This window comes from Mustelus asterias, chromosome 2 (assembly GCF_964213995.1).
Source record: "Mustelus asterias chromosome 2, sMusAst1.hap1.1, whole genome shotgun sequence".
NCBI classification, from domain to species: Eukaryota; Metazoa; Chordata; class Chondrichthyes; order Carcharhiniformes; family Triakidae; genus Mustelus; species Mustelus asterias.
Window position 1 is genome coordinate 155,416,121 of NC_135802.1, and position 17,546 is coordinate 155,433,666.

Here is a 17,546-nt window from a genome sequence, read left to right on the forward strand (position 1 = left end):
TATTCTTCTGGGATCTCACCCATCTCTTGTGGATCCGCACATAGATGACCATGTTAATCCTTAAGAGGCCCTACTCTCTCCCTAGTTACCCTTTTGCCCTTTATGTATTTGTAGAATCTGTTTGGATTCTCCTGTGCCTTATCTGCCAAAGCAATCTCATGTCCCCTTTTTGCCCTCCTGATTTCTCTCTTAACTCTATCTCTATACCCTCTATACTCTTCAAGGGATCCGCTTGATCCCAGCTGCCTATGCATCTCATATGTCTCCTTCTTCTTCTCAACCACGGCCTCAATATCCCGAGTCATCCAGGGTTCCCTACTTCTACCAGCCTTGCCCTTCACTCTAAGAGGAATGTGCTTACCCTGAACCCTGGTTAACACACTTTTGAAAGTCTCCCACTTACCCAGATGTCCCTTTGTCTGCCAACAGACTCCCCCAATTAACTTTTGCAAGTTCCTGTCTGATACCATCAAAATTGGCCTTGCCCCAATTTAGAATTTTAATGTTTGGGCCAGAACTATCGTTCTTCATAGCTATCTTAAAACTAATGGAATTATGGTCACTGGTCCCAAAGTAATCCCTCACTAATACTTCTGTCACCTGCCCTTCCTTGTTTCCCAAGAGGAGGTCAGGTTTTGCCCCGTCTCTAGTCGGACCATCCACATACCGAATGAGAAATTCCTCTTGAATACACTCAACAAATTTCTCTCTATCCAAGCCTCTAATACTATGGCTGTCCCAGTCAATTTTGGTAAAGTTAAAATCCTCTACTATTACCACCCTATTTCTCTTGGAGCTCTCTGTAACCTCCTTACATATTGAGTGGCCTGATGATTATGTCTTTGCTATTATACCATGTGAGAATGATGCAGAAGAAGTTCCTGGAAAAGAAATGTCTACTGAAGTTCCAAATCATTCTTCTAGGGTCAAGTATAGCCAAATTCCAGACCAGAAATAGATGTCCTCCTGATCGAGTTTCTTATTGACTGTACATAATGATTAATGATGCATGGTACTGTGTCTAAAGTATTACTGATCCTATGTATAACATTGTAGTAATTGTTGTCATGACCACAGAAGTTAAAGGGAGAGAGATGTTACATATTTGTGGATTGCATGATTGCGTTAAGAGCTGATCACATGATTTGATGGTGATGTCATTGGGGTGTTTCACAGGTTCCTGCTTAGTTTAATTTTGTACAGGCAACAGCTCCTTCAATAAATCTGTTGTTATTAGTTCAAATCTATGTGTGCAAACCACATTTTCTTTGTAAAATCCACAACTCCTAAGGCAATTAGGACATTACAGGAGTACACACGTTAATAGGTTAGCCACACCGATGTTAAAAGAATTTTAATGCAGGGAAATGTGAGCTGATGCATTATGAAAGGAAGAACAAATAGAGGATCACTTGTGGAATAGTACCATGTTTTATTTTAAAAAGAAGTAGAGAATGTAATGGTTCAGATAGACATTTAAAAATGGAAAGTTAATAAAGTACTGTAAAGGAAAATGTGTCCTAGCCTTTATAAATGGGGATTTAAAGGAAATAAAGGAGTGCAGAAACAAACAAATGGCTGAATGGTATAGATCATGTTAAGGGGAAGCTTGACAAGCATTTGAGAGAGGAGGGAATAGATGGTTATGATAGATTTTAATAAGGAAAGGTGGGAGGAGGCTTGAGTGGAGCATAAAAAGCCAGCATTGACTGGTTGGGTTGAATAGCTTGTTTCTATGCCGTTTATGACAACCATGAATTCCATGAGAAATCATTAATTGATCTCCCAATGGGCCTCATGGGGTACAAGCTGCCCTACTGAGCAAGCAGAGGCTTGCACAATGGGAAGCAGCTGTGGGGGCATTTAAGCCTGCTACTTTATAGACCGCTGTTGTAGGTCCCAAGGTGAAGATTACCTGACTGTAATCCATGGGAAGAGCCTTTTCCTTTGGTGCGCAACAAACGGTGTTGGTGATGGGAACTGGTGTATGGCGAGAACTGGTGTACGGCTCAATTACTACATTGGCGACAAGGGAAAAAAAAGAAAATTTATTTTTTCCTTGATCCTTCCCTCAGTCAAGAATTTCACTGGTAAGAAAAAGCCATTATACATTTATATTATGTTATTGGGGACACTGAGCGAGAATTTAGCACGGTCAATGTATCTAACCAGCACACCTTTCGGATTGTGGGATGAAATCAGAGCACCTGGAGAAAACTCACACAGACATGGGGAGAACGTGCAGACTCCGCACAGACAGTGACCAAAGTGGGGAATAGAACCCAGGTCCCTGGCGCTGTGAGGCAGCAGTGCTAACCACTGTGCCACCATGACATCCTATGCCTCTTTACGGGAAACTCAGGCCCTGTGACACTAGTGAGAAAGACTGGGCACAATACACTGAGCTCATGAGTTACTTCTTCCATGCTAACAACATTGAAGGAGACAGAAAACAAAAAGTGATATTGCTAATAGCCTGCAGAGCCCCGACTTTCAATGTGATACGAAGTCTGATCTATCCAGATGCACCCAGCTCAAAAGCTGTTAATGAACTGCTGGACATGGTTAAAAACCCACTATGTTCTGAAGCCCTTGGTAATTCTCCAGCGATATTGCATCAACGTGACCGGGAGAATCCCTGGGGAACTGTCACTTAGTTCTTGGCGAGATTGAGGGAACTAGTCAGACACAAGTCTTTGTTGATGTATGCCATGTTTGTGAAACCTACCTCTCAACTTACCTGATGAAGGAGTAGCGCTCTGAAAGCTTGTGATTCTAAATAAACCTGTTGGACTTTAACTTCTCACTGTGCTCACCCCAGTCCAATGCTGGCATCTCCACATCATGGCTATTGAGCGAACGGAGGCTCACCCAATGGGGAGCAGCCAGTGGGGGTTCTTAAGTCTGTAATTTTACCTGAACTGGTGTTTGTAGGTCCTGAGGTGAAGACTACCTGACTATAAGCCACAGGAGGGGCCTTTTCCTTTGGTGGAAAAGGGTGTTGGTGACGAGAAACTAGCATGTGGCTGAATTACTACTGTGTAATAGTATGTAAAACCGTATAAATGACTGTTAAAATATTGTGTCCGGTTTTGAATGCCAGGGCCTTGGAAGATAGTACAGAATGACTGTGATTTATTAGGAGGATACCAATAATGACTGGCTTTAAAAATGAGGAAACCCTTAAACAAGGGCTCCTTCATTAGAACACTGAAAAGTAAGACCATAAGACCATAAGACATAGGAGCGGAAGTAAGGCCATTCGGCCCATCGAGTCCACTCCACCATTCAATCATGGTTGATTTCAACTCCATTTACCCGCTCTCTCCCCATAGCCCTTAATTCCTCGAGAAATCAAGAATTTATCAATTTCTGTCTTGAAGACGCTCAACGTCTCGGCCTCCACAGCCCTCTGTGGCAATGAATTCCACAGACCCACCACTCTCTGGCTGAAGAAATTTCTCCTCATCTCTGTTCTAAAGTGACTCCCTTTTATTCTAAGGCTGTGCCCCCGCGTCCTAGTCTCCCCTGTTAATGGAAACAACTTCCCTACGTCCATCCTATCTAAGCCGTTCATTATCTTGTAAGTTTCTATCAGATCTCCCCTCAACCTCCTAAACTCCAATGAATATAATCCCACGATCCTCAGACGTTCATCGTATGTCAGGCCTACCATTCCTGGGATCATCCGTGTGAATCTCCGCTGGACCCGCTCCAGTGCCAGTATGTCCTTCCTGAGGTGTGGGGCCCAAAATTGCTCACAGTACTCCAAATGGGGCCTAACCAGTGCTTTATAAAGCCTCAGAAGTACATCCCTGCTTTTGTATTCCAAGCCTCTTGAGATAAATGACAACATTACATTTGCTTTCTTAATTACGGACTCAACCTGCAAGTTTACCTTTAGAGAATCCTGGACTAGGACTCCCAAGTCCCTTTGCACTTTAGCATTATGAATTTTGTCACCGTTTAGAAAATAGTCCATGCCTCTATTCTTTTTTCCAAAGTGCACGACCTCGCACTTGCCCACGTTGAATTTCATCAGCCACTTCTTGGACCACTCTCCTAAACTGTCTAAATCTTTCTGCAGCCTCCCCACCTCCTCAATACTACCTGCCCCTCCACCTATCTTTGTACCATCGGCAAACTTGGCCAGAATGCCCCCAGTCCCGTCATCTAGATCGTTAATATATAAAGAGAACAGCTGTGGCCCCAACACTGAACCCTGCGGGACACCACTTGTCACCGGTTGCCATTCTGAGAAAGAACCTTTTATCCCAACTCTCTGCCTTCTGTCTGACAGCCAATCGTCAATCCATGTTAGTACCTTGCCTCGAATACCATGGGCCCTTATTTTACTCAGCAGTCTCCCGTGAGGCACCTTGTCAAAGGCCTTTTGGAAGTCAAGATAGATAACATCCATTGGCTCTCCTTGGTCTAACCTATTTGTTATCTCTTCAAAGAACTCTAACAGGTTTGTCAGGCACGACCTCCCCTTACTAAATCCATGCTGACTTGTCCTAATCCGACCCTGCACTTCCAAGAATTTAGAAATCTCATCCTTAACGATGGATTCTAGAAGTAAGAAGAGATCTGAAAAAAATGAAGGCTTTTGGCCAGGTAACTTTGCAAAAGTAGTTCCAGTGAATTTCAAACATTCCTTTCAAATCAACACTAAAAGAACAAAGGGAGAAGTTAGGAGAAATTACTTTACACAAAGGGTCATTTGGACATTGAATGCCCTACTATAATCACTGACAGAAAGAGAATCTGTTGTAGTATTTTAAAAAGGGAATGTGTGGAAGGGGCAGAAGAGACAGAGATCTACATAGACTCTTTCTGTGCAGTATATATTATAAAGTAGAAACAATGCATTTCCCGTAGACGTAACCATTTCCTTTAAGTACTTCAGATAATGAATTTTACCTGGAAACTGGTAATTATTTCATAAGTACAGAATCATGCAGAATTATTGGTGGACGGCATTTAAAATAACATTTGTAACTAAAATCAGCACTTTTTGAAAAGGGTATATGCTTAAAGATGTACTCTGACTGGAAGTGGAGAAGACCAGTTAAAGTTTTTTTTCCATCATTAAGTTTGCCTTTGTTTCATTTATTGCCTTCAGTAATGTGCTTGTAATGTCAGGCCCTTGGGGAGCTCAGTGAATAGCAAAGCAAACATTTCTTGTCAATAGGTGATGGGAGCTGTGAGAGTAGAATCACACCTTGAAGTTTGTTATCTATTTAATTTAACAGAAAACTGTGTTGCAGTTATTGATTTGCTTTGTAGTGTTCATTAGAGTGTGAAATTATTTGTCTACTAGTTAGTAACAAATTAGGGTATGCACTAGAATTCCTTTGTGGGCCTTGGTCTAGAGACATGAATCAAAAACAGATGGGAATGAGGTAGTACACCTCCTTGTTTATAAAGTACTGTGGTGTCTGCTGACTCGAGGATGGCAAGATTTGTCATAATCAAAGCATTGATCACCTGATAATTCTGTATCATTTGTCATGTTCGTAAATCCAGTTTGCTTCAGGTACAATTTGATCATCCATAATCTGCATAATTTGAAAATCAAGTCTGCTTAAATGGAATAGCATATTTTCCGCTGCCTCGGAAAAGCAGCCAGCATAATCAAGACCTCATGCACTCCAGACATACTCTCTTCCACATTCTTCTGCCTGGAAAAAGATACAAAAGTCTGAGGACACGTACCAACTGACTCAAAAACAGCTTCTTCCCTGCTGCCATCAGACTTTTGAATGGGCCTACATCGCATTAAGTTGATCTTTCTCCATACCCTAGCTATGACTGTAACACTATATTCTGCACTCTCTCCTTTCCTTCTCTATGTATGTTATGCTTTGTCTGCATAGCATGCAAGAAACAATACTTTTCACTGCACACTAATGCATTTGACAATAATAAGTCAAATCGAGCATCCCAAGCCAACATAATCCCAAATCTCTCAATCGTCACCTGGGGCGGCTTGGTGCACAGTGTTAGCACTGCTGCTTCACAGCGCTAGGGACCCGGGTTCGATTCCCAGCTTGGGTCATTGTCTGTGTGATGTTTGCATATTCTCCCTGTGTCTGCATGGGTTTCCTCCAGGTGCTCCAGTTTCCCCCCACAGTCCAAAGATGTGCAAGTTAGGTGAAATGGCCATGCTAAAGTCTCCCTCACTACCTGAACAGGTGCCGGAGTGTGGCGATTAGGAGATTTTCACAGGAACTTCAATGCAGTGTTAATGTAAGCCTACTTGTGACTAATAAGTGAATTTTACTTTGTTTATACAATTGCAACCGTAAAAGACTTTGTTGATTAGTTAGCTCTGTACCCTGGTTCAAGTTTTTGGAGTAGTTACATTATTTCCTAGAATGAAACTTAATAGTTTTTATTTTACTGTTTTTTTTAATTTTGCAACTATTTAGCTTGTTTTATTCACTTGTGCTTTTTCCAGTGCAAGCATATTTGTTCAACCAAACCCATTTTCAATTCTTTGCCCAAACTGTTCCTAAGCCGGAGAAGCTACAGGCATCACAAGAAGTAATGCAACTGTTCAATTTTGCTGCACTTTTTAATTGGTTTTACAAACATTAACAGCAAGATGTTCTTTGTTCCCCTGCTTCCCACAATAATTTGAACAACGACTAGTGAAAGAAAATAACAATTTTTCTACGTTTTTAAATATAAGGAATGTTCCATGGACAGGCAAACCTGCCTTTCGTTCATATGACTGTTAAAATCATTGTCAGTAGTATTTTATTTATTTTTATGTTTATCTTTAAAAGAAATAGCAGCAGTAGGTCATTGGCCTTTCCAACCTTTTATGGCTTGCAATAAGATCAAGGTTTATCTTCTACCTCAACTCCACTTTCTTGTGCTAACCTCATATTTCTTGATTCCCTTAATAGCCAAAGATCTATCAACCTCCAACTTGAATATGCTCAATTACTGGGCATTCACAGTTCATTTATTCCACTTATTCTGAGACTGTGACCCCCAATTCTAGACACTACAGCCAACCGGGGGTGTGGGGGGTTGGTATGAGTATCACCACCTGCAAGTTCCCCTCCAAACTACACACCATCCTGACTTGGAACTATATCGACATTCCTTCGCTGTCACTGGGTCAAAATCCTGAACTCCCTCCTTAACAGCCCTGTTCTGACAGCACATGGACCGCAGTGGTTTACCACCATCATGTCAAGTCAATTAGGCATTGGGAACAAAAATGCTGGCCAAACCAGAGATGTTCCTGTCTTGTGAAAGAATTTTTAAAAAATTAAGTGTAAAGCCTATGAACAACTTCTATAGATTTACAATCTATTGCCTCAGGAGACCAAGATGAATCAACCACTTGGAACTTCTGGTTGAAGATGGCTGCAAATCCTCCAGGCTCATCTTTTGCATTGACATGCTGAGCTGCACCAAGATTGAGGATGGGGATTTTTGTGGAGCCTCCTCCTCTGGCTAGTCGTTTAATTGTCAACCGCCATTCATAATTGGATGTGACATGACTGCAGAGCTTTGATTTGATCCATTAGTTGTAAGATTGTTCATCTCTTTCTATTGCTTGCTGTTCCTGCTGTTTGGCACTCATGTAGTCCTCTGCTGTAGCTTCATCATGTTGGTACCTCATTTTTGATTTTTTGATTTTTTATTGTCACATGTATTGGTATACAGTGAAAAGTATTGTTCTTGGTGCTATACAGACAAAGCATACCATTCATAGAGTACATGGGGAGAAGGAAAGGAGTGGGTGCAGAATGTAGTGTTCCAGTCATTGCTAGGGTGTAGAGAAAGATCAATTTAATATATGGTGAGTCCATTCAAAATTCTAATGGCAGCAGGGAAGAAGTAATCTTGAGTCGGTTGGTGTGTGATCTCAGACTTCTGTATCTTTTTCCCAACGGAAGAAGGTGAAAGAGAGTATGTCCGGGGTACGTGATTCATTATTATGCTGACTGCTTTTCCAAGGCAGCAGGAACTGTAGACGGAATCAAAGGATGGGAGGCTGGTTAGCGTGATGGACTGGTCTTTCTATGTATGCTTGGCACTGTTCCTTGCATGCTGTCCTGCACACCTCATTGAAACTGGATTGGACCCTGGCTTGATGGAAATGGTAAAGTGAGGGATATGCTGGGCATTGAGGTTCCAGATTGTGGTTGAATACAATTAAGCTGCTGCCAGAAGCCCACAGCACCTCATGGATGCCCAGTTTTGAGTTGCTAGATCTGTTTGAAATCTATCACAACATGACGGAAGTGCGAAGATAGAAAAGGACTGCACGTTGTCATACCAGCACTGTCATGGACAGAAGCACCTCCTACAGGTCAAGATATTTTCCTTCTTGTTAGCTCTCTCAACACCTGTCACAGTTGAAACCTGACAGATCTACCCTGCAGGGCTACAATGTAACTTGGGTTGATGGATATTGATGTTCCCCCACCCAGAGTACGTATTGTGCTTTAGCTACCCTTGGTGCATCTTCCAAGAGGAGTTCGACATGGAGAAGCACTCATTCATCAGCTGTGGGAGGGTGGTGAGCAGAAGGAGTTTTCTTCCCTCTGTTTGAGCTGATGTCATGAGACTTCATGGGGTCTGAAGTCAATGTTGGGGATTCCCAGGACCATTTTCTCCCAACTGTATACCATATCAGTACCTCAGGTGATGGAGGAGTCTGTGAATTTGACTCTAAGGCATGATTTGGTGGGAATGACTATGAGGCTGTTGCTTGACTAAACTATGTGACAGATCTCCCAATTTTGGCATGTTCCCAGATGTTAGTGAGGAGGACCTTGAAAGGTTGACTGGACAGCATGCACCTTTGTTGTTTCTGATGCTGAGGATAGATGGCAGCTTTGCTTCCTGAAGTAGATTTTAAGGCAATCTGTGAGCTTCATGGTCATTATTACTGAAACTGAAGTTTTATTACAGATCTATTAAATAATTAAATTTAAATTCGCCTACTTGTCATGGTGAGATTCAAACTCATGTCCCCCAGAGCATTCGTCCAAGGATCTGGATTACTAGTCCAGTAACAATATGGCTGTACTGTCCTCTCCCTAAAAATTACACCTGCTGCTACTTAGCTGAGGTCAGCTAACTAAGCATGAACTGGGGTTAAATCTGATGCATTTCGGAATTGTATTGGTTAAATGCAGATAGAATACTCTCAATCTATCTGAGCAGATGCTGAATTTTCATATAATGCTGTATCAGAAGCATAAACTAAGATAATTATGCTATAGATTTTTGTCCTTCGAAACATTTTTATTTGTTTTTTGGGCTGTCATGTTAGACTGAAATAGTAATGACAAATGTTCTGATTACCCTTTAATGGTGAAGAAATATTTCAAAACATGTTGAGAAACCTGATAAATAGCACTGCACTATTGAATGCTGATAGTTTTCAAATAGAGTATTTTAGTAATTATACTGTTAACATTCTCCAGCTATCAACAAAACATATGTTAATTCAAGGCTTTGTTTACTTTCAAAACTCATAAAAGAAAACTCAAATTAGGATGTAGAGAGAGTGCGTCTATCTTTTATGCTCTTTTACAGGCCCCCACAACTAGAAGATTTATATTTTCTAGTTGTTTAATAAAAAAACCATATAATAATCAGGTGATTCTTTGTTTGCTTTCAATACTCCACTCCTTTGGTTTTTTTTCTAAAAATAACTCGAGTTAGGATGAGAATAGCGAAACTGTGTCTCACTATGTTCAGCTTAAAAGACTTTCCAAAGTTTCCTTAATTAATACACCAGCTAATCAAATAATTAATTTCTCTTTTTAATACCCACATACTTGTAAAATTTATATTGATTGCATTTATGAATTATTTTGCTATTTTTCCTCCAATTTCCCCAAATAATTATGAAAAATAGCCAAATTGAGAGAAGCATTTATTATTTGGCATGTTTAAATATTGCTAATGTACAACGTTTTGTGGCTTCAAATTCCCACTATCATGGATATCCAGTGTCCAGCTCCATGTGACAAGAAGTCACTTGCTGCACTAGTTATAGGAAAACATACAGCGTCTGACAACATACCAGCTATACTGCTGGTGATCAAGATCTAGCTTCCCCCTCAGCAAGCTGTTCCAGTATAACTTTGAGAAAGGTATCTATCTAAGAATGTTGAAAGTTTGCCAGAACTGCTCTATTCACAAAGTGTACAAATCTAACCTAACCAATTGAAAAGAAAAATGAGTAATACCTTAAAGTAGCACATATTTACCTGCTTAATCAATGTCTGTTTGGTTTTTGCCAGAACTATTCAGCTTCAGACCTCAACACAGCCTTGATCCAAACAAAAATATGAGCCTATGATTTGCTGATCTTGACACCAGTGTTGCATTCAGCCAAGTGTGGCACCAATGACCTTAACAAATCTGAAGCTGATTAGGGTAAAGGGGAAATTCCTACAATGATCAGAGTAATTCCTGATCCAAGAAATGGGTAAAATATATAATGATTTTTCTGGAATAATTCTTCTGCTGTTTGTCTTATGGTTTTCCTCAATTAGTTAAAAAAACAGAGGGAAGCATTTTGGTTATTTAGCAAACATAAATACTTATGAATTTAAGTTCTGTCTTCTGGATAACCAGTATCCAGCTCCATGTAATGTTAAGAAGCTGTTGTGGTTCTTGGAATTAAGCCATCACAGTCTCGGGGTCCTTGATTCACCTATTTCAGCTGCGCGATCAATTACCTTTTTAGCAAGAGGTGAGAAGAAACTATTCACCCACAAGTCCACATTGCTCTGATTCATTGACAGCTCCACTGATAATCAAGTCATCCATGCTGGTGTGTGGGAGAACTTGCAAAGCATCCAAGCTGCAGTTGACAAGTGGCAGGTAACATTCATACTATATAAGTGCCAGATGATAATCAACTGCAACAAGATCAATTTGTGCCGCATCCCTCAATCTTCAACAACTACATTATGTCTCAGTCCCCCACTATTAATAACATGAGGATTACTGTTGATTAGAAGCTTAACTGGGCTGGTATTATCAACAACCTAGCAGCAATAATTGAGCAGAGGTTGGCTACTCTGACAGTTCGTTCATCTCCTGACCCATCGAAGCTTTTCAAGTGTCAGAAACATACCTAAATACTCACCACTCATCTGAATGGGTGCAGTTACAACAACATTCAAGAATCTTGATGCCATTCAGGTAAAAGTAGACTACTTTATCAGTGTTCCTGTTACTGAATTCAATATCAAACTCCTCCACCAGGGGTGCACTGTGACTGGTAAAATAATTCTATAGAATGCATAGTAGCAACTTGAACACCTTGCTTTGACAGCACTTCGGCTCCAAGAGGTATCCTGGGAACACAAGCACCTGCAAATATCTCTCCACCATCTTGACTTAGATATATATATCATTGCTTCTTCACTGTATTTGGAATTTCTAATGACCATTATAGGACAACTGTCACTATAAAGACGACAACAATTTAAGAAGCGTAACTTGTGATGGCAATAAATGTGACCTTGTCAGAATTGGCCCTATTTGATTATTTGTTTTTTTCAAAAAAAACTGCTTTTCCAATTAGGTCAGGGCACCTGTCAGAATGTGTCCCTCTTTACCAGTGATTCTCCGCACATACATTTCAGAACCACTACTTTGTGGTGTTTGGGTGTGAGGCATTGCAGTAAACTGTATTTCTGTTTCACAGTTTTAAAAATGGTCCATATAAATATTTAAGTACTTGTACACCGCTGATATGACGAGGTTTTGAGTGGTAAAATTATTCTCTGTAGAATATTTTCCTCAGATTTAACACAATTTGCCATTGTTCTCAAATACGTTTGACATATTCATATCCTAGTAGCCAATTCTATTGTCAAGTTCTCTTCCCTCACAGCTCTCTGTGTCAAGGAGTTCTAAAGACTCTCAACCCTCGGAGAGAAGAAATTCCTGCTTATCTTGGTCTTAAATTGGCCCCCCATTATTCTGAACCCTCTGGTCCTAGACTCTCCAATGAAGGGAAACATCTTTTCAGCATTTAACCTGTCAAGATCCTGAAGATTAATTCTTCAATGAGATCATCTCTCAAATTTCAAAATTCCAGTGAGTAGAGTCCCAATCTGTTTAACCTTTCCTCATAAGACAATTCCTGCATACCGAGGATCAGGAAATTTGGCATGTCAGCCACGACTCTCACCAACTTTTACAGATGCACCCTAGAAAGCATTCTTTCTGGTTGTATCACAACTTGGTATCGCTCCTGCTCTGTCCAAGATCACAAGGAACTACAAAATGTCGTGAATGTAGTCCAATCCATCACACAAACCAGCCTCCCATCCATTGACTCTGTCTAAATTTCCCACTGCCTCGGCAAAGCAGCCAGCATAATTAAGGACTCCACGCACCCCGGACATTCTCTGTTTCACCTTCTTCCGTCGGGAAAAAGATACAAAAGTCTGAGGTCACATACCAACCGACTCAAGAACAGCTTCTTCCCTGCTGCTGTCAGACTTTTGAATGGACTTACCTTGCATTAAGTTGATCTTTCTCTACACCCTAGCTATGACTGTAACACTACATTCTGCACTTTGTCGTTTCCTTCCCTGTGAACGGTATGCTTTGTATAGCGTACAAGAAACAGTACTTTTCACTGTATGTTAATACATGTGACAATAATAAATCAAATCAAATCAAGTCTCCTAGTGAACCTTCTCTGAATTGCCTCCAATGAAATAATGTTGTTCCTTAAATAAGAGGACCAAAATTGCTCACATTCCTACTCTTATACTCCAACCCCCTTGAAATAAGGGCCAACATTCCATTAGCCTTCCTGATTACCTGCTGCACCTGTGTGCTAGCTTTCTGTGTTTCATGCACAAGTACTCCAAAGTCCTTTTGTTTTGCAGCTTTCTGCAGTTTCTCCCAATTTTAATTTATTTCATTCTTTTGATCTCCCTTCCATAACAACTTCTCATTTTCCCACATTATACTCCATTTACTAACTTTTTGCCTGCTCACTTAACCTATCAATATCTCTTTGTAAGCCGTTTGTATCCTTCTCACAACTTGCCTTTCCACCTATTTTTGTGTCGCCTAAATTTGGCTACTGTACATTTGCTTCCTTCCTTCAAGTCATTAATATATATTGTAAACAGTTGCAGTCCTAGCACCCCACATGAACCCCACTGGTTACAGGTCGCCAACCTGGAAAAGTATCCCTTATCCCCACTTGCTGTTTCCTGTCCATTAGCCAATTCTTTATCCATGCTAATATACTACCTCCAACACCAAGGGCTCTTATCTTATGACAACCTTCTGTGAGATATCTTGTTGAATGCCTTCTGGAAATCCAAATAGAACACATCTACTGGCTCTCCTCTATCCACTCTGGTTGTGACTTCTTCGAAAAACTCAACAAAATTAGTCAGGCACAATTTCCATTTCGTGAAGCCAAGCTGACTCTGCTTGATTAGGTTATGATTTTCCAAATGTGTTGTTATTACTTTTTAAATAATTAACGCCAACATTTTTCCAACAATGACTGTCAGGCTAATCAGCCTATAGTTATATATTTTGTGCCTCCTTTCCTTTTTTGAATAGTGGTATTACATTGGTAGTTTTCTCATCCTCCGGTACTTCTCCAGATCCAAGGATTGTTTGGAAAATTGCAACCAATACATCCACTATCTTTGTAGCTACTTCTTTTCGGGTCCTAAGGCCAGGGGACATATTTGCTTTTAACCCTATTAGTTTGTCTAATACTACTTCTCTAGTGATGGTACTTAATTCTTCCACTGTATTCTTTTGTATTAATGGATGTTTGAATAATTTCCACTGTAAAGACTGATGCAAAATATCTGTTTAAGTCCTCTGCCATTTCCTTATGCTCCATAATCCTCTCCATTCATTTACTAAGGGGCCTATGTTCACTCTCTTCCTTTTTATATATTTAAAGAAGCTCTTATTGTCAGTTTTTATATTCCTCACTAGTTTGCCCTCATTATTTATTTATTTTCTCTCACTTTATTATCCCTTTAGTCCTTCTTTGCTGGATTCTGAATTTATCCGTCTTTGGAGCTGTCACTGACTTTTGCCTTCTTCTATGCTTTTGCTTTCAATTTAAACTTTCCTTAACTTCCTTGGTTAGGCATGGTTGCTTTATCCCGCTCTTAGAATCTTTCCTCTTACTGGGATATATTTTTGCTGGGAGACATGAATTACCTCCTTCAATGTCTGCCACTGTTTGCTTCCTGTTTTTCCTGCTAATTTATCCGCCCAGTCCACTTCAGTTAACTCTTTCCTAATTTCATTGTAATTCCCTTTATTTAAGTTAAACACAGTTTTTTCCAACCCAGATTTATCACTGTTAAACTGAATATTAAATTCTATCACTACTTCCTCAGGGATCTTTAACTCTGAGGTCATTTGTTAAATCTGCCATGTTACCCATTACCCAGATTCAAACTGTCCCTTGGTTGGCTCTATGCCATATTGTTCTAGGAAACTACCCCTAATGCACTCCATGAATTTCCAACGTGAAGATTAAAGTCACCCATAACTATTATTCTATTCTTTTTACATACTCCTATTATCTGCTTATTTATACCCTTCTCTGCAGTGTGGCTTCATTTGGTGGTCTATGCAGCTAAATATTTTGTGCAAAAGGCGTTCAGATTCTATTTGATTCCTTAATATTTGTTAAGTAACTCATTCCCATGACTACTCATCAAACTCAACATCTCTGAGATCACAGTGGTTGATATGATGATCTCCAATGACTCCTTCATCTCCCCCTTCATACACCTCTTCCAATGAAATGGTACTTCAAACCCCATTTTTCCGTCCGTCACTAAAAACATGTGCTTCTGTTTCTCAGCATTGCCTGTTTAAGTCCCAAGCTAATCATTATGATAGCTGAAACTCATCCATGCTTTTGTCACTTTGAGAATCAGTAGTCCTCCTTACTGGTCCCCAGTCTGCACATTGCACAAGCTTGAAAAGCTCTCAAAAGTCCACTGCCTACATCTTGTCTTATGCAACATCCCCATTCCTCATTATTATACTGACTCCATTTCCTCAGTGCATTCAATTTCAGATCTTCATTTTCAAATACCTCCATGGCTGCTTTGCAACTTGTCCTTTCAACTTCATCCTGCCATATAATACTTTTGGTGCTCTCTACTTCTTTGTCCATGGCCTTCTGTGCACCCCCTGCTTTATCATTGATGGAAAAGCTTCTGGTGTTCCGCTGGAGCTTCCTTCCTAAATGTCTTTAATTTGTAAATTCTTCTGTCTTTAAAAACTTTCTCAAAGTCTATAGTTTTTAAGCTGCATTTTCTGTCGCTTCTCATGGTTCCACCTTGTAGATTTGATGACATTTCTGACCTCGTCTGTGAAATGCTTTGCAAAATTTTCAGTGAAAATTTATTTTTCATTTGTGGTTGGAGTTTTGTTGTAATGTTCTACTCTTGAGAGTTAGAGGTCGGAAATGATTACCAGTAATATTATTGCATGAATGTTTAATGCGTTGGTATTACATTTCTTTCTGCTATTTTCATGCAGCAGTAACCTACTTAAAATGAGCAGGGTTAGGGCCCATTCAAGATAACAGAGAGAAGTTTGAGACAAGTGTATGAAGCATTCATATTATACTTTGACTGACAGTAATCTCTGCACTAATGTCCTTATAACATGATAATAACTATTTTCATGTTGCACGAGTCAGAATTATTTGACCATTTTTGCATAAAGAGTTTGAAAAATAGTTAATTTTTAAAAGCATTGGCCTAAAATTTGTGATAAGTGTAATGGTGAGGCTAGTAGTGGCTACATTGTAATAGAAATCTGACAGTAACATTTGGAGAATGTATGCATTTACGCAGTTAAGGTGGAAATTTAGAAATTGCTGTGGAAGATATTTTGCTCCTCCACAGTGCTGGAAAATAGACTCAGCATTGAAATGACTGAAACCACGTGAACCTGGTGTGTTTACCCACAAGTTCCACATTAAAAGTGGTTGAAAAGGTTAGTGTTGGTAAATTGAGGAATAAATGAGTTTTCAATGGCTGTTAAGTGATAGTTAACAATAGCCCTGAAAATATATTTCCAAGCTTGGATTCTTGCTTCCTCAAAAGCAGATTATGGTTGGATGTTTTTACTTTCAGTCCTTTTTTATATCTCTAATATAAAAACAGAATATGTTGGAAATACTCAGCAGGTTATGGCAGCATCTGTTGAGAGAAACAGTTAATGTTGCAGGCCTATAATCTTCCACTAACTGGGAAAAGTTAGAAAGGTAATAGGTTTTGAGCAAGGGGTAGGTGGAACAAGGACAAAAGAAAGATCTGTGAGTGAGTGAAAGACAGAAAAGTTTGAATGAGGAAAGAGTTAGAGTAAGTGTGCTGCAGACTATAACTGAAAAAAAATGAAACATGCAAAGAATAGGAAGCAAAATTGACACTAAGATTGTGGAACTCACTGTTGAGTCCTGAAGGTTGTAAAAGTGCCTAATCGCTTATGGGAATAATTGATGTCACTGAAGCTGAGAAAGTGTCTGTGGAGACAAATTGGTAGCAGTTCATCTTGTGTAATATAATTTTGAATAGTCTCACTTTTTCTGTACTATTTTCACTCTGAATGGCATTCTCTGTATTCAAGCACAATGAAGATGAATAGACAACCATTGCACAAAACCATGAGCGCAAAAATCAAGGCTGACACTCCAGTTTTGTATATTCGGACGTACTGTCTTTCAGATTAGGTGTTAAATTGAGGTCCTGTTTGGCTCCTCAGGTGGATGTAAGAATTCTCTTAGCACTATTTCGAAGAAGAGCAGAGTAATCCCTGGTGCCCTGATCAATATTTATCTCTCAATCAACATTACAAAAACAGATTATCTGGTCATTATCATATTGATGTTTGTGGGAGCTTGCTGTGTGCAAATTGACTGCTGTGCAGTGACAGCACTTCAAAAAGTACATCATCCTCTATGAAGTGCTTTGCAACATCCTGCATTTTCGAAAGGTACAATGCAAGTTTTTCTCTGCCATTAATGACATGCCATTTAGTTACTTATTGTATCTGACTGACAACTTATTGGCAGAGAGGGGTGAACTTGAATGCAAATCTTGACCAATTATGGCATGGGAATTATTAAGACTGTGTGTGGAGGGGTATACTGAGATCTAGAATTGATATATTAAACATGAGGTTTTATGGTAATTTCTGATGTACGAATTTCTTCAAGTACTCCAATATAGTGGGCAGCATGACAACTCAACATACCCAGCTCATTTCACAGAATCTCACATTTGTTACAGCACAGAAGGAGCCCAATTGGCCCATCGTGTCTGTACTGACTCTCTCCCTCACTCTTGCATATTTTTCCTTTTCTGGTAACAATCCAGTTCACATTTCACTTGACTATCAGGAATGAATCAACCTTGAAAATAATTCTAGAACATTTGATCAGAAATTTAAATGCATAAAAAGATTTTGCATTCCAGTGGGGCAGCATGGTGGCACAGTGGTTAGCACTGCTGCCTCACAGC

The 17,546-nt window shown here is 39.8% G+C and overlaps 1 protein-coding gene across 13 annotated transcripts in view; it reads left to right on the top strand.

The window, feature by feature from the left end:
- Window positions 1-17,546, top strand: part of fars2 (phenylalanyl-tRNA synthetase 2, mitochondrial) — a 421,493-nt gene that overhangs the window by 28,613 nt on the left and 375,334 nt on the right. For 3 of the 13 annotated variants that reach the window (XM_078199233.1, XM_078199169.1, XM_078199261.1), the window contains one exon: window positions 10,794-10,872. The exons of the other annotated variants lie outside the window; for them this stretch is intronic. Coding sequence is in view for 1 of the 3 variants with exons in the window: in XM_078199169.1 (XP_078055295.1) it covers window positions 10,794-10,872 (79 nt within the window). In the remaining 2 variants the exon portion in view is untranslated. The remainder of the gene's footprint in view (window positions 1-10,793; window positions 10,873-17,546) is intronic. 13 annotated transcript variants of the gene reach the window in all.